This window comes from Quercus lobata, chromosome 3, assembly GCF_001633185.2.
Source record: "Quercus lobata isolate SW786 chromosome 3, ValleyOak3.0 Primary Assembly, whole genome shotgun sequence".
Lineage (NCBI taxonomy): Eukaryota > Viridiplantae > Streptophyta > Magnoliopsida > Fagales > Fagaceae > Quercus > Quercus lobata.
The window spans coordinates 18,612,237-18,637,979 of record NC_044906.1 but is presented as its reverse complement, the minus strand read 5'-3'; the positions used below and the strand labels follow the sequence as shown (position 1 = coordinate 18,637,979).

Sequence of the window (25,743 nt, the reverse complement as noted above, 5' to 3'; positions counted from 1 at the left end):
TGCAAAAATACGTAGCAAAATGTTCCATTGAGTATCACAATAACATGAAAGAAAGGTAGAATCTCAAAAATTATTATTATTATATTTATAATTACATGCACTTGGATGACCACATTAGCAATATCCAGTCCAGCGATCCTCCAACCTAATATTATAATATCATGTATGCAAATCAATACCAACCAAGCCATCCTAATTAAATAAAAAATCCTCTTCCAAAAAAAAAATTAAATAAAAAATCAAAATCCGCCATCACTACATTCACAATATTATAGAAGAAAAGAAAAATAAAATTGATTTAAACTATAAAAATTACATTAAATTAAACAAAAGCTACACATAACGTGTAAAGAGCACGATGGATGATTCCTTTTAGTTTGAAACTACCAAAATAAAAATGAAACTACCATGCTGCTAAACATATTTTATGATTGAAGAGTATATACCTACACTCAACAAAAAGTCTTCAATTCAAGCCTTATCAATTATCATTCCCATCAAACACCAAATTCTTTTAGAACATATTTTTTTAGGGAAAGCAAAGAAAAATACAAAATACAAAACTTATGAGGATGCCAACCAATCTAGCAATAAATGTGCTAAATCTTATGAGGATGGTGCCTAATTTAATGAGGATAATGGAGAATCTCGATGTTAATTTGCACACATGACATCATACGTTTGAGTGGAAGAACTATTGGACATAATTGGCATAATCTTCAAATTCAGCAGATAATTTCACAAAAAATGCAAGATGCATTCTAATATATACAACTTATATTTAAAAAATCTTTATAATCAATTTCACCTATGAATTAAAATTAATCAACACAAAATAATAATAAAAAATATCCCTATACAATAACAAAATTTATTTTTATTTTTGATATTTACAAGCTTATGAACTAAAACAAAAATACAACCATGCAAAGCACGGGTTAACAACTAATAGGACAATACAAAACAAGTTAACCTTAAAAAACAGCCTTTGATGTTTAAACTAAACCTTGAATTCTAATTTATTATTTATTTTCATATATATAATTTAAAAATTATGAAAAAGCTACAAATACATCAAAGTTAATATTATTATTTTAAATATAACATTTTTAATAAAAGCATAATAAACATAAATATAAGTTTTTTTTTATAACATTAACATGAGCATGTATATTTTTTTTATCATTCAATTTAAAAAAAAAATCAAAATCTTTATATTCTAAGAAGGTTTTTTTTTTTTTTTTTTTTTTTTTTTTTTTTTTTGAGGAGTAGAAGATTTGGAAAGTTAGTTAGCCGATCTCTCAATTCTCTAAATTACTCCTAATACTTATCTAACATTACTTTAAACAAATAAGCAAATGAGAGTATACAAGTAACTAGGGAGAATTTTTTTTTTTTTAATTGAGTTATATTATAGATTCCCTTTAATTTCATTTTAGACATCATATCTACTTGATATTATGAAATATTGAGGGGAATGAAATAGTGTTTTTCAAAGCACATACATATACGTTCAAATATACAACAAACATATGTTATCATTGGGTAGAAAAATCAAAATATAAATTCAACACAATCCATCAATCTCAATGTGAGGCTAAGTCATCAACTTCCTTGTATCCTTGGGACACAACACTCCTTTTACTCTCACTTTTGTACATGGACCCCAAAATGGTATATGAATTACTAAAAACATTGTAATGATTTGAAAAGATAAATTAAAACATTTGTGCCAAATGCACACTAGCGAATAAGTTGGTTCGGAGCATTCCATTTCTTTTTAGTAACGTGGAGAAATAATAGTCACTTTATATGGAAAAAATAGATAAAAGGGATGAAAATTTTCAAAATTTGATATAAAATTATAGAGTTATCATAAAAGTTATCAGCTAGAAATACAGAAGCCAACTGAAGTTGACCTCTGTGTAAAAACCCAATTAGGATAGAAAATATCCAATTAAAAGGACTTTGCTATTGCGACTCAATTGAAGTTGACCTTCATTGCATAGGTCAATCAAGATAGAAGATATGTATAAGCTTTCTTCTTGATGTTCAAAGAAAAGAGAGGGACAAATGGGTCAAAGTTAGAGTGCTAGCCTAGATGGGCCCTAAAATAGACATTGAAACCTATTTGTGTTTTAAGAAATTAGAAACAATCTTCATGGAAAATTTTCCGAACAACAAACACACTATCATGCACACAACCAAGACAAAAGATCAAATTTGATGTTGATGCATTGGTACTCAATGAGAAGGACACCGCTATTTGAGTCATGTTGTCCATGGCAGCCACAGTTGCTCCCACACCAATTGTGGTGGCACCGTAACTGCATTGCAAATCTTGTAATAATTACTATATTTAAATATTATATTGAATAAAAATAATAATAAACATAAACATGATTTTGTATGTTGCAAACTCATGATCATCCTCATGCTTTCCTCCAAAATGTCAATTCCAATTTAAAGGATGATTTTCAAACTCATTTCAAAGATGAATAATTTTTACCAAAAAAAAAAAAGAAAAAGGAATGACAATGACTCAAAATATACTAGGTTAAACTAAGGAACATTCGAAGCCTGATCAGGTTGTCCAAGCACTATGTCACTAGTAGTTCCATCAAGATTCGTCACTTGGTATTTCCATTGCTGGAAATGAGGATATATGTCTTGTAAAGGGGTGCTTGGACTCTCTACATTGCTAGAAGGACGAGGAAAAATCCTATTAGAAGATGAACCTCCAAGGTCGTTCCTATAGGCCTACAAAAAAAATGTTCAAATTTCACAAATCCAAAGATGGAAATTCAAAGAAAGATAGAAAAAGATTAGTGACACTCTACAATTGCTAGCAAAGTGTGTTGGTGTGGGTGTGTATTCCAAATACTTTAATTATTATTTATTTTCTAGCCATTGGAAATTAACAAGTAAACTAGCCATTGAGAAATCATGGGTAAAATAATTGAGCATGAAGTTCTACTAAGTGGTGCATTCTATTTAAAGAAAATTGAAATATTCTTAAGTACCACATTAGAGATAAGAACAAATTAAATATTGATTTTTTGTTTCATTTGGTTCAATGTTTCAAAACTTTTCTAATTAAAAAATAAATATTCTTTGTATCATTTAGTTCAATGTTTCAACTTTCAAGACTCTTCATCCATCACATATACACAAAAAACTCTTTGCATTTTAACTCACTATTTTCACCTCTTTTACTTCTACTTTTTTATATATATCTACCCATAGTCATTCATGTCATCCCATGTTAAATACATACAAACCAAAAACGATATTAATTACCTTCAATCTTTCAACAACACCTACCTAGCTCTAACATTGTTGTTTCATCTAATTCTAACCCATATAAATTGGCTACAACCAAGGAAGGGAGACTTGCATTTTATAAGGAAGGGAGACTTGCATTTTATAGAGTGACAACGACAATTACGATTTTGATGTTAAGGTCGGACGTTGTGGATTTGTGGGTTTTGTAAATGAAGTGATTGACTGTGGATGTTTGAGATGTATATTGTGTTTTAAAATTAAAGAGAAAGAAAAAAACACATTCTATATCAACTTTTATTCTATAACATTCCTCTAAAGTTGTTTTTTTATATTTTACTTCTCATTATTTCAATTGAATAACTATAATGGAATCATGTGCAATTTATAATTGTTGTTTTTTATGATAAACTTATTACGAATAAAGTTCTATAATAATTATACTATAATATATATATATATATAGACAACATTTTCCAAAACTATTTTACATAAAACATTACAATATTATCCATGCATTGCACAAATAACGTACTAGTTATTGATAAAGAAAGAAAACCTTGTGCTCATGATGATGAACACAAAGGATCATAAAAATACAAATAAATCAAATGCTATGGCTAAGTGAATTTAGAAACTCAAAAGTATCAGAACAATGTTAATAACCCCAAGCCCTAGACCAATCAAAAAGAGTTCGAACAAATAACTAATTTAATTGATCCAAAGAGCATTCAATATCCTCAATCGAATAGCAATTCCTTTCCTTCCAAACTACCTACATTAAACAACTTGGCACCAAGTTCCACACAACCAAGCCATGCTTCCCCAACCAATTCCTCCAACTAAACAATAAGCTCCCAATAGATCCTGGCATGACTAAGTGAATACCAAATAAATGGGCACCTCCCCCCACAAAGCATAAACAACTTCACAATGAAATAAAAGATGTTCCATTGTTTCCCCATTTCTTTGACACATGCAATACCAATTCGCTAAAGGCAAACCCCTCTTCATAATCCGACTTATTACCTCCATAACCAGAAGACATAAGAGAGGTGACAATTAGTCGCCCTGTCTCAAACCCTCAGAGCTGCCAAAGAAATCTGCAGGGAACCATTTACCAACACGGAGAAGCGAATAGTAGAAATACAAGCCTTAATCCACCTCTTCCATCTCTCCCCAAAACCCATATGATCTAGAAGATAATATAGAGTATCCCCATTCACATGATCATAGGTCTAGTTCACAGCAATGAGCAAGGTCTTGTTCACTTGTTGCATCAGAGTTGTGGTCTCCATGTGAACAAACTCCTCCACAGTTAGGTTCCTACGGTTACATAAAAAAATCATTAGTTCTAACTGGCAACAAAGATCTGCTTTACAGTGGTCTGATAGCATATCATATACATACAATTTATAATCTACAATGACTAATGGGTTAGTGGGCTGAAACTTTTTACCAAACTCAGGTGATTTGAACTTTGGAATCTAATGCTGGAAAATAGAATGGATGGAAGTGAAAACTTTTTGTTATGAAGGAGATCGTCATTCTATTCAATAAGATGAATGTCACTGCTCCTTATGAGCCTCTTAGTTCCTTGATTTATGACAGCAATGGCACCATTTCAACTTTCTCACAAAGTGTCAAGAGCTTTTACTATGCTTTGGTCTCCATTTACATGAAAAACATACTCTTCATTCTCAAACATGCAATGAAACCACTTTAGTCCACTTGATTGAAGAAGCGATGACGGCATTCTGTCACAAAAGCAATTAACTATCCATCCAGGCATCAATAGATCTTGAAGAATTTACTTATTAATTTGACTTCAATCTAAACCATCCAAAGATCATGCTGTTTCACAATTGCCTTGATCATTTGATGATATACAAATCTGATAAACCACAAAGATTTGCATTTTGTGTATTGCAGCTAACTGGCTTTTTAAATTTCTAGTATAATTTAGAAGGCCAGTTACTTATTAAAAAAATTTACAATGCAAGTTTGTCTTCAGATACATACCTGTATAATAAAACCAATGCCATTATAATTGGATCACTCTACGGATTGCACACTATGTTTTGAAAGATGCTAAGCACATGAAAGAGTGTCTAAGTGCACAGGAAAAAATGGATCCCACAATAATGATCTAGCCAGCTCTCCTACCTTTTTCATACAGATGCAATATGGGTCTAAGTGCACAGGAAAAAATGGATCCCACAATAATGATCTAGCCAGCTCTCCTACCTATTCCATACAGATGCAATATGGTAATTATTCAATGAAACAGAACACTTGGTATCTTCAGTGCATCAAGTATAGTCTTGTAAAATTCATCACAAAGGATAAGCTATTAAAAATTTAAAACACACCACTAGCATTAACTACATCTTTTTCTTTTAGAGGAGATCTAAGATTGAAGGCATTAGGAGTTCTTCTACCATTTGAAATAATAAAAATTATAATAAAAAAAAATACATTAAACTGCATTTTAGGATTATTATGCATCAAAAAATGAAGAGAATTACTAATTCTGTCATAATTTGTTTTAACAGATTCCTCCACGTGAGGGAAGATGGTGCAGAAATAATCCTTTCTGGTGCAAAAATAGTATCACCCTAAAATGATTTATCAAAGACCTTAAAAAATTATCATTGGTATGGGATCTTAAATTCAATTACTGAAATAAGTGCATGCATCATATATCTAAGTTGGTTCATAAAAAAAATGGATTGATTGGTTATAAATTTGAAACTAAGAGAAGGAAAAGATAAAACGACCTTGCTTTGGCCAAATGTGTGGATTCTGTTCTAGCATGGTGAAGATACCATTCTTCCTAATCTCCTCAGTCCTCACTTCCGTCACCCTCGGTAGTTGGTATGTCTTTCCTCGTTTTACAATTCTTGGAAAAGACATGCATAAGAAGCGTTTCACACCCATTGGGTGCAATACATTGCATATGCAAGATGGTGGATTTGGGAATTAGCCTGTTAGAAACATAGACTGTGGAGAAGCAAATCATCTGAAGACACCAAAGAACTATGACTTCAAAATCAATATACCAATCTGAAAATCTTCTGTTGGTAATGTCAGGTTCAAATTCTCAGCTATTAGCATGTACAACATATGTATTGCATCCATCCCGCTATGTTTTCTCCCTATTTTACGTGTAACTATATAGTATGAATTGACGTGTGCGGTTTAGCAAATAATTAGATGCTTTAATGAACATGTCCTTAAGTAAGTTCAATCAATGGCTAAACACACAACAAGAATGAATTCAATGTCATTTGTCATACGCATTCAGACTTAAATAATCAATATAAAAATATCAACAGAAGAAATGGAAAATAAGTTATTTTAAACTACCAAGAAAAAAGAGTACCATGAGAATCGCCCAACAAAATTGTGTTCATTCCATGCGCCTCTTTTTTCTGTCTAACTCTGACATCTGCATTTGCCTATCCTACTTTGTTAACCTGGATCAAAATGGTGACATTTCACAACCACGGCATAAGATCCATCTTCTGTAACGTCACCCGTTTCACAACCACAGTGAACCCATTCTCCAATACCCCTAGAACAGTGCATTTCCTTTCCCTGCCTAAAATTGGTCACCAAAGTAAATTTCATTATAACATCCCGGGCAAATTTCTATGGATAACATATTTTGTCAAAACAATTGAATAAAACCATTTTTATTATCCATAAACAATTGAAAAATAAACAGCAAGCAAAAATATCTTCCATTAAAACTCTTTTGCTTAAAATTAATAAACCTACATTGCATCCCCATTAATTAGTAATGCTGCATTTCATTTATTGCAAGGCTTATAAAACTTAAGGCAGCATATACAACAGAAACAGCTACTATCTTTTGATTTTGTTTTTTTATTAATTTTCCCTACATCTGGAAGGGTAGCAAGCCTATCTAGGAATATCTTTGATTCTTCAGATAACCCTACTCACCTTGCCTTCATTTGAAACACTCAAGATCAGCATTAACACTGAATGTGATTACAAATTAATATTAGATCTTTTTTTTTAATAAGAAAAAATTAGATCTCCTTGGATCCGGGTGATTCATGACTTAAGAACAAACATCAGACCTCTTGTGATTAGTAAGGTTAATAAGCATCTATGTTATTCATTTAAGAGAGTGGACTCACGATCACTAAACCATGATGTTACATTCTACTACACAGCAATCTAAGTTGCCTATCTCATAGCCAATGAACAATGAAGCCTAGAAAACTATCAGCAACTTCCTTAGGATGACAAGCTAACCAAACTACGCCATTCCAAATGGGTTACCAAGTCCAATATTTGTACAACGATAGAAAACATATGAAATATATAAGCTAACAGTACTAACACACATAAGAAATTTATTAAATTTAAAAAAATAAAAATAAAAATAAAAATAAAAAACCGATACATTACTTTGAGCATAATATCCGGGTCATTATTCCAAAACCTTTAACATGCAACCCACAAATTTAGTTTAATTGAGTTGAACACTTCAAAACTTTAATTCAATAAGAAACAAGCAAAAATTATCAACAATCCCAGGCTCTACAAGAAATATTTTGCAAAAGCTTTGCATAAGCTGAGGTTTGAGATAAATATTTTAAAAAATATGTTCAAATTAACAGCACTAGTGCAAAATATAATTGGAAGGAAAGATCGCAAAATTAGAATAGCAACATATGACCCAGATGCATGAAAAGATATTTCACCTTGTAAAAGTATAAGAATGACTTGCAGCAAATATAGCTGGTACTTGCAAATTGACCCATTAATTAACACAATCTCTCCTGAACAATCTCCTTTGATCTTGTTGAACTCTCTGCATTGCCAGGCATCTTCAAATGGGGTTATGCTTCCTAGCCTAAAATTGAGAGAAACTCAAAGTAGATAAAAAATAGAAAGTATGACTAGTCCATTTGAAACATGTTGGTGGGAGGGACATCAGGTTCCCCAACATGGGGTTTAAACATTTCTAATTGTAGATTTTGAAAGCTCCGCACCTACCACATTGGTATATTATAGTATTTTCACATATAAGTCTTTTGGGTATATGATAGTACAAGAAAAATAATAGATCTACTATACTCAATTGACCTCTACTGAATGGAAGGGGCTGAGGATTGAAGGAACCAAAGAAACAAAACTAATTACTATAAATTTCAAAGATAAACTCATTTAGTTGTGTAATATAGAAAAATAAATTAAAATAAATAATAATTGTATTATTGCTTTATAAAAAAAATGCTATCTTATTTACCATCAAATGAATAAAGGTTCAAACATCCATAGTAACTGTGAAAAAGCACTAAGTGCAAACAAGACAAGAATCAGAATTGTGAAGGATGGACACAATTATGAAATTCATACTAGGTTTTGACTGAAAAGAATCAAAAGATTTGAAACAGAACATAACTTAGACTGATTGACATTTTAAAGGACTACATTGTTTCAATCCATTCTGGTTTTAAAACAATGGTCTAACTAGCAAGCACATATATCTTGCTTTAACATTAAATTTGATTTTTAGCAAATTGCAACCAAACTACATTTGTTATGAATGAGGATAAGTAAGAAAGATGTAGGACAAGGAGCATGAGAAACAAACTCATTGATGATCTTACTTGGTCCAGCATCTAATCATTAACATTTTTAAGATCAGCTAAGGTAGTGGTAACAGATTAGGCGCAAATCTATATCAGGTTAGATATTTAGGCTATATTGAAAACTATTTTAACATATTCATAAATTGAGTGTAGCTGGAAAAGATAAGATTCGAAATGAGGAAATCCACTTAAAGATAGAAGTGGCCCCCCTATTGATGAAAAGATGAGGGAGAGTCACTTGAGATGGTTTGGTCATGTTCTAAAATAGAGATACCAATGCACTAGTAAGAGAAAGTGAGTTGATTCAAAATGAGGGAAGGAAAAAGGATTGAGGAAGACCAAAAATAAAATTAGTAAAAGTAGTAAAAAAGGACATGTTAATTAAGGAACTAACAAACAGCATGGCTTCAGATAGAATAGAATGGAGGAAAAAAATACATGTGTTCGACATTAACTAATTTGTTGAGGATCCATAACTAACCCTAAAATTAAATACTAAGGCTTTGCTGTTGTTGTTGTTGTTGTTGTGCAATGACGAGAATTTTGAATAATGGTTGGAACATTGTAAAAGTGACTAGAGTGAGAAAGAAGAAGATACACAAGTATTCTTAAGTATAAAACCCAAGAGGGATGTATTACACACCCACAGGCAAGTCTGGCTATAAGTTACAACCCTTTCAATAGGCTGACTAAGTGACTAGTCTTCCTTAAATTTCAATATTACAAGATGACTCATTCGCTCCACAAAATAATAAACTTAGTGAATATTATCTTACCATTATTCAAGCTCCTTATCACCCCATTTTCTGTTCCAGACCAAATCAGAACTAGTTTTCTTCTATTATAAAATAGTAGATGTATTACAACATTTAAAGCATTTACTACATGAAAAGAAAAAAGCATTGGACATCATGATCGCAAAACAATGAGGTTACTTCGATATCAGAACACAACCTAAGTTGCTTATCTTCTAGTCAATGAAAGGAGAAGCAATTTAAGTTATTCAAACTATTTCCAAGTCCAATCATAATAAAGTCCAAGACAACCTATGATACTATGGCATATTCAAATCAGAAACATGAGAAAGATATTCACTGCACCTTATCATAGAGGGCAATATATAACTTTCGAGCATAACATATATTTTTATTGAAGAACACTGATGGAGTCATGGAAGATTAACATGCTATTACTTTGCAAATTTGTCTATTCAAGAATTATTTTATTGGGTCCTCGTATGAAGTCCATGAAGTGAGAGTTGTGCCCTTTTATTGGTCTAAGTATGAGTCTTTTAGGGTTAAAACAGTTTTTTTAATTTGGGATTTTATTTTATTAGTTATGGTCAGTTTTATATTGAAGGGCAAATCTGTAATTTCATCAATTATTGCGAATTAAGGGTATTTTGGTAACTTTCTTGAGTCTAGAATCTTCTAGGGTTTTAAGTATCTTAGGGTTTATTTACTTTGGGTCCAAGTTAGTATTTATTAGGTTTTTTAGTAGTCCTAATACTAGTAGGATCCTATTACTAGGAATACAAGTAAGAGTCTTTATGTGCTCAATGAATTCAAAGAAAATAGGATGAGTTGATTAATAAAATTGAGTGTTTTGAGCAATAGGCACGTTGGCCTTTGTTGTTTCTTTCTCATTCTCTCTTTCTCTTCTTTCTTTCTAAGGTTACTGTTCACAAGTAATATTCACACAGCCCCTAAACAGCCCTAACTTCTCTCTAATTCTTCTTCTTTCCTAACCCTAAATCCACCACAACTAAACTTAGACAAATCTAATTTGTCCTACATCAAACATTTAACATACAACTCCTAAATTCAATTTAATTTTAATTTGATGGAACATTTGAAATTCAATTCAACCAGCCATTGGCTGTGTAAGCAAAAAAAAAAAAATGCCAGACATTCTAAGAATAACATTTAGCATTACCTTCAAATCAGCCAAATTTGAAGTAGACACAACAAAATTGCAATGAAAGATCAAACAGTTAAAGGAACAAATAGTATTGTGCACAAAAGAAATATCATCTTGTAAAAGTATAAAACTTACTTGAAGCAAATATACTGACTGGTGATGGGTAAAAATATGAAATTTGTCTTCATCTTGAGGAACTTCAAATCCTTCAAACAAGCTCCTGAAGCAATTTTTGAATGTTCTTATCTACTTTATTAGATGCTAGCAATTCAACCAACATGGTTGTAGTGATTGCGTCAGCCGAGAAACCCTTGTTAATCAATATTTGTAGATATTTCATTGCTTTTGATGTCTCATTATGTTGCAGTAATCCTTGGATGAGTGTGTTATATGTGCGATCATTAGGTGAACAACCGTTCTTATCCATTTTTTCCAACAGCTCACATGCTTCATCTATTATTCTATATTTGAAAAGCCCTTTGATCATAATAGTGTAAGTCCAAACATCAAGTTGCAACCCTTTGGTGGCAAGACTATAAAAGAGTTCTTTTGCAGTCGTAAATTTCCCAGCATTAAACAAACTATCAATCAAGATGCTGTAAATCACAATATTATGGTCTAACTTTTTGTCTTCCATCTCCTGAAACAATTTCATCGCCTCAAAAATTTGTTTGTTCTTACAAAGACCATCTAACAAAACAGCACAAGTCTGAAGAGTTGGATGTATCTCATAAGCTCACATCTTATAGAACAGCTCAAGTGCATCCTGAGTTCTTTGCAGTCGACAAAACCCACCTATAAGAGTCGTGTAAGTTACAACATTAGGAATCACTCCCTTATTAGACATTTCATGAAAGAGACTCATTGCATCATCAATTCTTTTATTTTTGCAGTATCCATTAATCAATATGTTATAACTAACAACATCTAGCAAACAACCCCTCTCAATCATCAGATTAAATATTTTGACTACATCATCCATTTTGTTTTGCAAACAATAACCATCAATCAAAGACTGAAAAGTGGTTGTGTTGGGCTCAATGCCTCTTTGAATCATCAAATCAAAAACTTTGTTTGCCTCTGCCAACATCCCCTCTTTGCAAAGCGTGTCCAACAATATGCTAAAGGTTTGCACATTTGGCGTTATTTTCCTTTGTGTCATCTCATTCAACAAATAAGTAGCCTCCTTCCACCAGCCAAAACTACATAGACCTTGGATTAAACACGTGTAAGTGACCAGGTCTGGCCGAATGCTTTTACTCAACATTTCCGAAAAAAGATTCAAAGCCTCAATTACCAATCTATCCTTACACAAACTATCAATGATTGCACTATAAAGCACCACATTAAGTTCAACATTCCCTTTTTCGATCTTCCTGAGCAACCCAATAGCCACACTAGTCTCACCTGCCTTACACAAACCATTAACTATCGTTCCATAAGTAATTACATCAAGCTCATAACCTTTCTTCTCCAATTCATCTACCATCCTCACGGCTCCAGCAATATTACCCTGAAGACACAGCCCCTTTACAAGAGTGTTTAGAGTAATACAGTCCGGCTGGTAACCAAGTTTCAAAACTCTTCCTAAACTAGAGAACCTGAAATCAACCCGGTTCAAACAACAAAAGCAATTAATCAAAACATTCACAGTATAAACATCAGGAGACACACCCAATGACTCCATTTGCTTAATTAGAGCAACGACTACCGTGTAATGCTTCATTCTTGCAATTGCACCCAACATGTGATTGAAATCGTCAATGGAAGGCAAAGGGCGCATGTGAAGCATTGTATCAAACAAGTTTAAGGCGTGATCGAGATTCCTAAAGGCTCGAGATTTGCACTGATGTCTCACAGATTTCAGGAACAGATTCTGATTCTGATTATGGGTACTATCCACATTTTCTCTACCACTACTACTATAACAACTACTACTAGTTTGAGCATGAGCAAGAGTGGAATAGTAATAACAATAATAAGTTAGAGCATGAAATGAAACAGTCACTCTAATAATCAAGCGATTGAATATAAACACAAGAGCTTTTCTTGATTTAGCAGAAGCCGTACCCATTTTTTTTGCAGAACGCGAAGAAGAAGGAGAAGAAGCAAACAATTCGGGTCGGGTTTAGATGTCGGTGTGGGTCGAGTACTTCAAAGGAAGGAGGCTGCTTCGTTTTGAGACTGATGGGTGGTCAATACATGGAGAGTTGGATTGACTGACTTGGCTGGCTTGCTGCCTCCCACCCACACAATAACCAGACAGAGGCACACGGTGCTGTCCTCTGTAACACAAGTGCACAACCGTAGTAGTTGTTGTTGTTGTTGTTGTTTTTTTTTTTTTTTAATCATACTTTAAGTTTAAACTCCTAAATTAATTTAATTTGTATAAAAGAAACTTAAAAAAAAAAAATCATTTAAATTGGAATAAATTAAATTATATAGTTTTTGAAATAACAAGTAAAGATGGTTTTTTTTCTTCTCACAGGCCACAACTTTTGGGTCTGTTTAGTTGGAAGGGTGGAAAGTGAGAGTATAGAAAATAATGAGATGATGAAAAATTGAGAAAATAGAAAAAATGAGTTTAAATAATAAATTTACTCACATACGTTGTTAAAAAATAATACCCAATTAAAACAAAATAGTGACAAATATTTTATAAAAAAAATAGTGACAAATAACCACACATAAAAAAGAACAATCACCGAAATTTATTAAAAATAAAAATCAAGTCTAGTTATTAAAAAACAACTATTACTCCAAGCCCAAAAAAATCAAGATAAAAATTTAAAAATTTAAAAAAAAAAAAAAAAAAAAAAAAAAAAAAAAAAAAAAAAAAAAAAACTAGATGTAGCCCATGTGCACTTGCACATGGGCATTTTTGTCCATCTAAAAAAATGCATCCCCATCCAGTTTTCTCCCCATTTCAAGGAGAAAACATTTTAGTGGACCCGAAAAGAAAAACACTCAGCCCCCACTATTTATTTATCTTCCTTCTCACCCAACCAAACACACTCCAAAAAAGTTTTCTTTTTAATTTTCTCTTTAAAGTTTTCTATCTACCATATTTCACCTCCAAACAAACACACCCTTTGAGTGGAGTTTGTGGTGTTTCTTTTTTGTTATATAATCTCATATTTGTATGTTTATTTCTATTGGATTTTGGTTTAGGTCTAGTGCATTGGACCCAGTTAGATGGTGACACGTGTCCAAAATTGAACATATATCATCATATCAACGGGTCCAATGCCACTAGACACTAGACCCAAGCCTAACCGTTTCTATTAGAGTATTTTATTATTAAATTTATATTTTTAATATTTTGATGAATAATAAGTTGACAAGTTTATTGAAAAAGATATGGAAGTTTAATATGATAAGTGAGAAGTTGGTGTGTTAGTCGAATTTAAAATTCTCAAATTGATAACAGAAAGATCAAAGTTCTTATTTCTGTATATATCTGTATATATTAAGAGGATTCAAAGAGTTAGTTATTCCTTTTTTTCCTGTCAAAAATACCCCTAAATTAATTAACCAACAACTTAAAAATGGGGTTAAAATAGTAAATTGACAAAAGAAAGTTAGTTATTGTTTTTTTTATTGTCAAAAATACCCCTACCTAAAACTTAAAAATGAGGTTAAAATAGTAAATTGACAAAAATAATAAATTTCTATTTCTACATTAAAATGTCTTTCTACTTCTAATAAATTCCTACTTTTACGTTGATTTAAATTTCCACTTCTACTCACTAACTCCCTACAAAATAGGATCGCTCTTTTGTTAGTTTTAAAACTCCTCCAATCTACAAAACTCACCCCACGTATTCTTTTTTTTTTTACTTCATAACGATATATTTGTTTCTTCTGTCCCCTTTTTTTTCTTTTTTTTTTAATTTCATTACTCTAATCTCACGTTTTTATTTTCCCAAATCTCTTCTTTTTTATTAAAAAAAAAAAAAAAAGACTCCAACTATAAAATCGGTACTATAACTTCTATCCATCCTTATCATCCCAACATCCCCACTAAAAAGTAGTTATTGCTACATAATTTCTCACGCTTTTATTTTTGTTTTTCACTTTCTCACTCACGATCTCCTTATTATCACTAACCTCCACATTTGTTAGTCAATTTTATATTTATCTTATATTTGTGAAAGCCAAGTTTCATTCTCATCAATCTCATATTTCTTTTTCTCTGTAAATTTTTTTTGACAATTTGTGCTTTTCAATGGTTATTTTTTAAAATTAAGCCAAACTTTAGCAACTAATTGATGACTTCAATGGATTTTATGTTAGGGACACATTTTACGGGATCTAGAATTAAGATTGGCAAATGCAATCAGGACTCAAACAATTCGTTGAGCAAACAGGTTTCTTCCAAAATTCTTGGTAGTATTGATTTATGCATTTATGGAGGAAATAATTTCTTCATCATACCCTTAGGGTTTTTTTTTTTTTTTTTGGTGATTGGAAAAAGTAGAAATCTCAAATTATAATAAATGCAAATTATTAATCTTTACACAAAAAATAGAAGAGCCTCTAAACACGTGCGTGCACGCGCTCACGCGTGTGCTCAGAGGCTAGATTATTAGTCTATCAATTTAATGTGCTTAAGTGTAATGTAGGAGGAAATAGGCTAGGTATGCATGCAAGGGAAGGTGAAGTAAGGTGGTGTCACTAAATTCAAAAAATTGTTTTTTTTTTTTTTTTTAAATTGTGCCAATGTTTGTAACTTACCTATTAGTTTAGAGAATGATTGTACTTATACTTATTCTTTTAATATTTATTATAACTATGGAATGAATTTTTTTTTCAATTATAAATATTGTCAAAATTAGATTTCACAACAAAAAGAAATATTATATTCTAATGTACAATTTGATTTTGTACATCAAAAGGTAAATGTGGGAGTAAATGATCCCAGCACATTTTTAAGCCATGGGCCCTATTCAAGGATGATTAAAGATCAACATATATGTTAACCAAAGTCTGACACGTGAACCAAGTCCGAGGAGGGAAGACGTCAAGATCATTCAGAAATAGACAAAAGCTGTGAATGAGAGGTCAGAGGAGAAACGGCAGATTGGTCTGCCGACCGAGGATCCCGAGGAGTAAAGACACCTCAAGAATACTTTAAGTAACTGCCTACACTAGAAAGTAAAGCTTTAGGGAAGAGAATAGAATCACGCAAGCAGTGGAAGGGGGAAATATCTGGGAGGATGACTACCACCTCCACATTTAATGCATTGCACAAACTGAACTGGCCACATTTATGAGAAAAAGACATATGAACAGTGATTTCACAGCTCATAGCCCTCTCTACCACCTCTAGAAGGGTCCTAATGGGACAAGCATCCAAATGGTTCTCCTGAAACGTACAAATAAAGGACTGAGATGCAATGAAAATGACTATATAAGGAAAGGAATCCCACATAAATAAAGCAGGCACATCTGACACAAAGAAAGAGAAAGGAAGAGAATATTGAATCTCATTGTAAAAGGATTAGCATTGATCTTTAATGAACAACTCCTCCTCAAACTTGCCCGAGGAAGATTTTATGCTAAATTTGCGTCTCTGGCACTTATATTAATAGCACTAGCCCAATTATTCTCAAATCTATATTTGCTCTACATTGTAGTTGGCTCATAAAACCCATTTTCTTAAAAATCTATTATTTTGGGCTTGTTGTACTGGGTTATACTGCTCTAAGTGGAGTTGAGCCACAATCCTAGTCCTTATAGTAAATTATGGTGAAATTTAGTACAAAATTAATCATTGGTGAACTTAATGATACAAAATAACATCGAGTTCAAATTTTGATTATCATAAATTATTAAATTGAAATATATCAAAAAAAATTATTTGTATCTTTAATTTTTTAATACTTACAGGTCATTTGGTAACATTATTCTAGTAACGTTATTTGTATTTTTTGAAAATACGTTTGAGTAAAAAAATGTGTGAAAAAACGTGTAATGTTGCTTAAAAACTAAAAACCCAACACATGTTTAGCATAATTTATTCACTGAAAACATGGTCTTTCAAGAGGAGTGAATAATTTATCTTCATGGTGGCACGCTTAGGCGACTACATCGTAGGTTGGGGACAAATTTTATAGCATAATTAATGGCATTAGAGGTGTGTGAGACGCATTAAACATTAATGTGAGAGAGGTTGTTAGTGTTTGTTTGGATCACGTCGTGTTTTAGGCTTTTTTTTAAAAAAAAAAAACAACGCTTAATGCACTGTTCATGGGACATGAATAGTGTATTTAGGCCAATGAACAGTGCTGAACAGTAGTGAACAATAATAAATAGTAACCAAAAATTATTTTTTTATTGTTTTCAGTTTTTAGCAAAATAAGCGGTATCCAAACGCATACTTAATGTCTAAAAGGCTTAGCTTTTTAGAAAGTGCCTTTGGTCTTATCGTGAAAGTGATTTCTCTTAGTACCAATCACATTGTTACGTTCCCAATCAAATATGACAAAGACAATTAACCTGGATGGTGGCCAAGGCCGACCAATGACCACTATATAATCTATCTATCTATCTATCTATCTATCTATCTATCTATATATATATATATATATATATATATACACACATATAATAGGTGAAGTCGAGAGAAACTTAAATTAAAATTTCAAATTAGAGTTCCAATTTTGCGCCATGTGTCCTAAATTATTTATTCTAAAAGAGTTTTATTTCTTAATTTTATAATCAAATGTGGGACCACATCATAAATATTCATCCAAGTAAGTTATTAAGTACAAAAACCAAAGAGTCTAGAATAAATGAATCGTAAAATAAAAAAAATAAAAAAAGTACTTCATAGTAAATAAATAAAAAAAATAGATAATTTACATTTTATACCTAATAATAACCTTACAATTTTTTTTTAAAGAGTTAACAAAATATAAAAATGACTATCAATAGTATTTAAATTATATATATATGAATTATATTATGTATCTTATTGTATATCTTTACGTGTATCCATGCATATACATGAAATTACAAGCTAGTTTTATTAATAGGTAAAAAATAGAATTATGAATGTTTTGTCAATCGAGGAGGTTTTTGGTGACAACACCTAAAGGTGTCATAAGTGAGAATGCTAACATGGGTAACAAGAAAGCTAAAAGCCTAAAAAGAACCAAAGAAATGAAAAATCACAAATGATCATCCACTGAAAATTCCTTTTTTGTAGTATAAGGTTTCTCTCCAATACTAGCTCCAAACTAATAAATTGAAAATCTCATAAAGTGTGAGTCCAACTCGTTGGGAGACTACTTGCCAAATGGTAGGCCATTAGCCTAATTTGTACTTATTTTCTTTAAAAAAACTATATAATTTTAAAAGTAACAAATTAATAAATTAATAAGTTAAATTCTTAATTTATATCAAATTCCAAACTTAAAAACGTTTATTATATGAGGGTACAATTCTTATGCTAGCGTTTTGCTTAATCCATCTATGATTGTAGTGGCTTTGCTCAAGTGAACCATTTTTAATGAGGATCATGCCCCATAGGCTTGGATTGGTAGCCCATATGGACCTCAGCCCATGGTTTTCAAACTTGGACCAGATCGACCGATCTAACTAGGTTAACTATGAATTGATTATGAAACCAATTTTTTTATATCCAAGAACTAGACATTTAAGAAATTTGAGAGAACCGTGTGAACTAGGGTTCAAACTAAAAAATTGGTAGAATCGTAAGCTGGTTCTTTTTTTTTTTTTTTGAGAAACAAACACAAAAAATTTCAAAAAGAAAAATTGTCCTCTTCTACTCTAGAGTAATTTAAGTGTATATATGTGTAAAGCTCTCTCTTGGAAACTTGAACCCTAGCCCTTACCTCCCACACCCCACAAGTATTTATACTTGAAATGTGAGTCCGACCCTATGGAAGACCTACTTGCCACTTGGCATGCCATTAGCCTAATTTTTACTTACCTTTTTCTTTTTTTTTAAAAAAAAACTATATAATTTTAAAAGTAGCAAATTAATAAATTAAACTCTTAATTTATATCAAAGTCCAAACTCAAAAATGTTTCTTATATGGGGGTATAGTTCTTAGAGCATCCAGAATAGTGGTGCTATTTTTTTAACTATTTGGCACCACAAAAAGTTATTTTATTTATTTTACCTACTCACTTTACAAAACATCCAGCAGTTAGGGATGGCAACGGGTCGGGTTCAGGCCGGGTTTTTCCATACCCAGACCCTACCTGCAGGGCAAGGCCCGTAACTTGGACCCGGCCCGTTTAGGGTACCGGGTTTTTTCCCAGGGGCCCAGACCCGCCCCAGCCGGGCCCCGCAGGCCCCGTTTAGGAATTGGGCTAAATTCGTGGCCCAATCAAAAAAAAAATTTAAGGCCAAATTTATTTTTGCCTACATTAAGCCTGCATTTTTGGGCCCAATCAAAAAAAAAAAATTAAGCCCAAATTTATTTTTGCCTACATAAAGCCTGCATTTTTGGGCCCAATCCCAAAAAAAAAAAAAAAAAAAAATTTAAGCCCAAATTTATTTTTGCCTACATTAAGCCTGCATGTTCTAATGCAATTCAAGCCTAAATAATATGGCCCAAATGCCAATAAATAACATGGCTCAAATGCCAAATCATAGGCTACTAATAATAAATCAATAAATCACCTGTTAATTATAAATCAATAAACCAATAAACTATAACTAATATCATAATCATAATCACTAGCTAAACATAAAAATAAAATAAATCCAACAAGTTTAAGAAATAAGTATCAAAAGTCCAACGAGTCCAAGAAATTAAAAAGTTACAAAATAAATCCCCTAAGGCCACAAGTTTAAAATAATTTCAAACCAACAAATTAATTCAACAAGTCCAAGAAATTAAAAAAACTACTAAATTAATACAAAATATTTAATCTTCATCAATTAAAAAAACTACTAAATTAATACAAAATATTTAATCTTCATCAATTGTGATGCAACTCTCATCAATTGTGGCACAACTCCCATCATCTTCATTTGGCTCCCCATCATTAAGAATGGATTGAAATGTACTATCTCCAGGTATAATTGAAAAACCTACAACAACAATGAATTAAAAAATGTAATAAATCTCATCAAATTGTAACTAGCAAATATAAAAACACAATTTTGATTTTATAAATAAAAATTAGACAATTGCTAACTGTTGATTTCACTCCATAACCAATTCTGAGCACACATCATTGCCTCTGTAGTCTTGAGATGTAGCCTACTGCGGTGTGGACTTAAAAGTCTCCCACTAGTGCTAAAGGCAACTTCTGAAGCAACAGTTGTGACGGGAATGGCTAAAATATCTCTTGTAATCCTTTGTAAAGTAGGATACTTGAGACCATTACTTTTCCACCATGCCAAAATATCGAAGTCTTCACTCCTCTTCAACACTCCCTCATCAATGAAATGATCAAATTCCATTCTACCACTTCCATGTTTCTTTGAATTACTTGAACTATTGTTCACAAACCCATCAAACCTTGACATTGACCCAATCAACCTAAATTTTATTTGTGCCACTTGATTTAAAGTACTTGCAGGCATATGAGAACTTCCTTCATTATCTACAGGAGACTCATCTACATCTCCATACTCATTAAGCAAATCATAACAAAGATTCTTAATTTTTTCAATCTCCAAATCAAAATTAACACCATAAATGCTAGGATAATAAAACTCCAATAACTTTATCTTATATCTTGGATCTAAGATAACAGAAACAGCCATAACAACACTAACATTAGCCCAATAAGAATTAAATTTAGCAAGCATGCTTTCAGTCATCGTACTTATCATCTCACTTGAAGACAAACTACATTCATTCAATGCAATTTTCAACTCACACACCAAAGAAAAATACATATTAGTTGTGGGGTACTTACGACTAGAGAAAAACTCAGTCACACTATAAAACAACTCCAACCTCCCATAAATATCTTTGACTACCTCCCAATCATGATCATATGGCAAACAAGTATAACTTTGAATTACTTGAACTATTGTTCACAAACCCATCAAACCTTGACATTGACCCAATCAACCTAAATTTTATTTGTGCCACTTGATTTAAAGTACTTGCAGGCATATGAGAACTTCCTTCATTATCTACAGGAGACTCATCTACATCTCCATACTCATTAAGCAAATCATAACAAAGATTCTTAATTTTTTCAATCTCCAAATCAGAATTAACACCATAAATGCTAGGATAATAAAACTCCAATAACTTTATCTTATATCTTGGATCTAAGATAACAGAAACAGCCATAACAACACTAACATTAGCCCAATAAGAATTAAATTTAGCAAGCATGCTTTCAGTCATCGTACTTATCATCTCACTTGAAGACAAACTACATTCATTCAATGCAATTTTCAACTCACACACCAAAGAAAAATACATATTAGTTGTGGGGTACTTACGACTAGAGAAAAACTCAGTCACACTATAAAACAACTCCAACCTCCCATAAATATCTTTGACTACCTCCCAATCATGATCATATGGCAAACAAGTATAAGATGTTTCACGTTTAGCCAAACGCGAGAAAACATCTTTATAAATCAATGCAGTAGAAAGCATTAAGTAAGTTGAATTCCAACGAGTTTTACAATCTAAAACTAACTCTTTGGTGCATTGAACACGCAATTGACGTGCATTTTCTTCAAATTTTTGTCTCCTCTTTGGTGATCCAGTCCAATAAATCACACTATCATGAATCTTTTCAATACCATCACCAATAAGAGACAACCCATCTTGAACAATCAAATTCAAAATATGTGCAGCACATCTCATATGCAACATAGACCCATCCAACATAAGAGAACTAGTATCAAGCTTATTCAGGAGAAGTCTTATCATGGCATCATTAGTACTACAATTATCTACGGTTATTGTGGACAACTTCCTATCAATATTCCACTCTAAAAAGCAATCAACAAGGACATTGACAAGAACATCTTTCGTGTGTGGAGAAGGAATATAAACAAACCTAGAAAAATAATAGGAATAATTATAACATAACTAAATAAACATTCAATTTAACATAACTCAATAAACATTCTAAATGTAAAATCTTTAACATTCAATTTATAGATAAAAAAATTACTTTAAAACCCGACTTTACAACGTCCAAGCATGATCAATGAAATGAGCGGTAATGACCATAAACCCTCTCTTTTTGTTACTTGAAGTCCACATATCAGTTGTAATTGCCATCCTACTTCCATTCTTGTCCGTGATCTTCAAAGCTTTCTCCTTCTCATTATCATAGATTTTAAAAATGTCACTCTTCAAAGTATTTCTTGTGACAAGTTTAAACATCGGTTGAAGATCCGTCACAAATTCTTTAAACCCAATGTGATCAACCATTGAAAGGGGATATTCATGTAGGATGACCATTCGAGCAAGCTTATTCCTAACTCTAACTTGATCAAATTGATAATTACTTAAACTCATAGTTCCATCCACCTTATTTTGTTGTTTAATTAAGACTTGTTTTCTTATATCTTTAAACTTCATCCATGGACATCTTGCTAGATGATTACGCAAATGGGTTGTACCTTGGCTTGAATCACCCAAGTAAAGTTTGCCACAATGATGGCATTGGGCTTTAACTTTTCCTTCAAATTTCTTCCTTGTAAAATGAGCCCAAACATCTGAAGTGGTCTTTCTTTTTTTACTTATATCCAAGTCCTCATTTGTAGGCTCTTGCTCTCTCTCTTCCTCTGTCCCTGGACTTCCTCGACTCCCTTCTTGTTCCTCTACCTCTAAGTCCACCATCGGGGATTTCGGACTCCTAATTGGTTCAGAAGTTTGGAGGTTAGAATCAAAACAAATTTATTATTACACATACTTATTAATTAATAGGCACAAATTCATAATTACACAAATTCACAAATTAAACATGATTAACAACAAATTCAAACACTTACTCGTTGTTTAATGGACATAAAGGTGATGGTGATCCTGAAGGTGAGTTGTCAGGCGACAATGGTGAGGGTGATCGTGAAAATGGCGAAGGAGACCGCATAGTTTGCAAGGGACAATGTCCGGTTCTTAAAGGAGAGCCACTTGGCGAGGAAGAATCAGATTTGTTTGTGTTTATGTTTGTGTCTTCCATCTCCGTTTTAGGCTCTACATTCCCAACAAACACAAAAAACAATATTTCACTACCATATTTCACACTTTGTTTCACAAGAAATGCAAGTTAACAAAGTTAATTTGAAAATAAACTTTGTTGAAACCTTGATTTGTACCAGACTAAAACCACCCAAATTGATGCAACCTTGGTCACCACACGATAATCCAATTGTCTACCCAAAGCACCACAGTTTCTCTTGTCTAGTTGCAAGTTCTAACTTTCCATACTTACCAAGTTTCTCAGCAACTTGGGGAAAGAAATGTTCACCCAATGGTAATTAAAGTAGCATGGTATCAAAAGTTTCAATGCAATCTAAAGCATCACTATAACAGCCACGGAAAACAGAGCAAGCTCAACTATTACAAATCCATGAAATCAAATACACGCAATTTGCATAAACAAAGCAATAATCAACACCAACTACCGCAACCTCTCCAAAGCATAATAATAAGAATGACGCATTAGTTCTGATCCAAAGGAACCAAAACCACAAACTAAATATTTGATTCTATTTTTTTGGATAATTCAACATTTGCTTTACTAAATCAAAAATCACAAGTTAATCCAAAGCAACAAAATATTCAATAGCAATGTCCATAATAACATTTTTTAAATGTTTAAACTAAAATTAGCAAGATTAAACAGAAACCATTAATTTCCATTAGTGCAAATGACTACACTACAGAACATTCATGGCTTCAAATGCAGCCTCAACTGCGTTCAAACAAGACCATAACATAGACCAAGGTTGTTGAAACGTAGGGCTGATCATATCAATATCATACACAACAAACACATTATGGAAATTACAAAATGCAAACACAATTCGAAGCAAAATAGAAGAGGAAAAAAAAAATTTGAATAGAAAGAAAGGAAATAGAGCGGCATTGTTGTGTGGAAGGACGAACCTTCTTGCAGGTGATTGCTTCAAATCCAAGATCCTCAGTGATTGCGGTTGTAGTAGGTGATGAAACCGAAAGTCCAAGATCACTCCCGTCCTGATCGGTGATCTTAAAGCAGGAGACAATGTTCAGATCGGTTCCAGAGACGCCGACGGTACCAGAGACGCGAACGGCTGCCGTAACCAGGAGTAGAGGGAGGGTAGCCGAAGCCAGAGGCTTTTGAGGGTCGGACTGAGGGACTGAGGGACTGAGGTACTGAGGGACGGAGGCGTGAAGGAGTGTCGAAGTGTGGTGTGGGACGGCGGCGTGAGGGTGTGGGAGTGAGGGTGATGGACTGTCGGACTGAGTAGGGAGGGAGGCTACTGAGTGCTGAAGAGTGAAAGAGTGAAGAAAGTTAGGGTTAGATTAAGGTGTATATATATATGGGGGGTGGTTTTGTAATTTTAGGTTTCGGGTTTTTTAATTAAAACCCGGACCTGACTCGGACCCGCTTCGGATTTTTTTTTTGGAAACCCATACCCGACCCTATTTCTAATCTGATCGGGTAAAATCCGGCCCATTAGGGTCGGGCCGGACCGGGCAAAAATTGCTATCCCTACCAGCAGCAGTGAATCTAATTTAGCTTTCAATATAATAAAATACTATAAACATCACAATAAAATAATATATCTACTACAATAAAATAATATATCCACTACAATAAACAACAATCACAACCACCGTAACCGTTATTATTACCACCACCACCGCCGCCGCCACCATATGATAGCAAATAATTGTCTAGTGTTAACTGTTAACAAGTGATTTTTTTAACCCCAAATTATACTTATACATTTTTCTTTACTAAAACAATTTCTCAATCATCATGATAGCAAATAATCATCTAGTGTAACAATAATATTTTGCTTTAACCCTAAATTATATATATACAAATTTATCTTTTGACTAAACAAAATTTCTCAATCGTCATGATAGCCTATTATCGTCTAGTATAACAACATTATTTTTTTTTAAACCAAATTATTGTGAAAATAATTTGTTGTGAAAATATTGTGGTAGCATTTCTCAATTAGGATATTTTATTCTTTATATTATTTTTTCTTTCTTTCATTTCATTTTCATCCATACGTTTCATTTCTATTTTTCTTTTCTTTTTTCTTGTTTTTCTCCTCCATACGTGTCCAATGTCCTATCTCTATCCCCCCCCCCCCCTTTTATTTTCTTTTTCTCCCTCATTCAAGAACATTCCAGCGAATCCAGCTCTCATTCTCTATTTCTTTCTCCAACTCTCTCATTTTCTTTTCTTTTTTAACTTGATTCCAAAACATTCACTAGCTCTATTTGCGATAAGAAAAGAAAGAAAAGAGGTATAGAGAGAAAGAACAAGAGAGATGGCTTAATGTGCAGTCACTTATCTTTGTCCCCAACGCAGTCCAGATGGATCAGATGGCTTCTTTCTTCTTCTTCTTTTTTTCTTGCTTTTATTATCATGATTGGATTAATTTTAAAATTGTGTTTTTGAGTTTGTATTCTGATAATCTGATTATGCTTTAAGAGCTTGAGAAGAGAAGAAAGAAAAGAAATAGAAAAGAGTTGAGAGCTTTGTCTTTGTGTGATAAACGGAAATAGAAAAAGAATTAAATAAAGAAAAAGAAGAAATATTATTTTAATGCTAGTGGGAATAAAAAATTATTATTTTTGTTTAGTTTCAAGCTACAATACGCAGCCAAAAGTAGCTGTGTACTATAGCTCTGAAGCTAAAATATTTAGCTATACATTCACTATTGTAAAGCACTTTTTGTATTTTAGTGAAACTAAAATAGCAATATATCTAT

General features: G+C 32.5%; 2 protein-coding genes and 1 long non-coding RNA gene across 3 annotated transcripts; all 3 read right to left on the bottom strand.

The window, feature by feature from the left end:
- Nucleotides 1-3,822: 3,822 nt before the first annotated feature.
- LOC115979856 lies at nucleotides 3,823-6,891 on the bottom strand. Its single transcript, XR_004089208.1, has 3 exons — nucleotides 6,668-6,891; nucleotides 6,063-6,304; nucleotides 3,823-4,608 (listed from the first exon to the last, which is right to left on the bottom strand). It is a non-coding gene; the product is annotated as an uncharacterized LOC115979856 (long non-coding RNA).
- Nucleotides 6,892-11,289: 4,398 nt separating this feature from the next.
- LOC115979855 (pentatricopeptide repeat-containing protein At1g12775, mitochondrial-like) lies at nucleotides 11,290-13,140 on the bottom strand. The gene has a single exon (XM_031101923.1). The coding sequence runs from the start codon at nucleotides 12,907-12,909 to the stop codon at nucleotides 11,572-11,574; it is 1,338 nt and encodes a 445-aa protein (XP_030957783.1). The 5' UTR covers nucleotides 12,910-13,140; the 3' UTR covers nucleotides 11,290-11,571.
- Nucleotides 13,141-20,821: 7,681 nt separating this feature from the next.
- On the bottom strand, nucleotides 20,822-22,264 carry LOC115980480 (zinc finger BED domain-containing protein RICESLEEPER 2-like). The gene is made up of 2 exons (XM_031102721.1): nucleotides 21,990-22,264; nucleotides 20,822-21,854 (listed from the first exon to the last, which is right to left on the bottom strand). The coding sequence occupies exons 1-2, from the start codon at nucleotides 22,262-22,264 to the stop codon at nucleotides 20,822-20,824; spliced, it is 1,308 nt and encodes a 435-aa protein (XP_030958581.1).
- Nucleotides 22,265-25,743: the final 3,479 nt, after the last annotated feature.